The 417-nt window shown below is 34.8% G+C and overlaps 1 protein-coding gene across 2 annotated transcripts in view; it reads right to left on the bottom strand.

The window, feature by feature from the left end:
• The window catches only part of LOC119585006 (ras-related GTP-binding protein A), a 12,659-nt gene that overhangs the window by 3,084 nt on the left and 9,158 nt on the right, over positions 1 to 417 (bottom strand). For both annotated transcript variants that reach the window (XM_037933620.1, XM_037933621.1), the window contains exon 6: positions 189 to 284. In XM_037933620.1, coding sequence (XP_037789548.1) covers positions 189 to 284 — 96 coding nt within the window. The remainder of the gene's footprint in view (positions 1 to 188; positions 285 to 417) is intronic.

Genomic DNA, 417 nt, shown 5'->3' with positions numbered 1-417 from the left:
ACAGAAAGTCACCACTCAATATTTTGGTTCATGTCCAAAGGTATCCGGATCCAACATGTTAAAAGATTGTTTTAACACTTATGACCATTATTTCTCTACATGTTTTACCTTTTGATAGTATTACACAGATCATATCAAGATCACTATCCTTTAACCAGTATTTTCCAAGAGTTAATCATATATATTACCTTGTACAGTGTCTCGTCCCAGATTGATGTTCGAAAACAGACACACTCCAGTGGTTTAGACAAGCGTTTCAGGTCTTCTTCTCTGGCTCTGAATATCTGAAATTGAAAACATGAACTTGTGTAGCCTGCTAAACATTTAAACACACACCTCACTCACTATTTCAATGAGTTTTGGAACATCTAAGGAGACAAGACTTTATTACAGCAGTTAATATTTGTATCACTATGT

The sequence above is a fragment of the Penaeus monodon genome, chromosome 19 (assembly GCF_015228065.2).
Source record: "Penaeus monodon isolate SGIC_2016 chromosome 19, NSTDA_Pmon_1, whole genome shotgun sequence".
Lineage (NCBI taxonomy): Eukaryota > Metazoa > Arthropoda > Malacostraca > Decapoda > Penaeidae > Penaeus > Penaeus monodon.
Note: the sequence above shows the minus strand (reverse complement) of the source record. Positions and strands in the feature narration are given on the sequence as shown.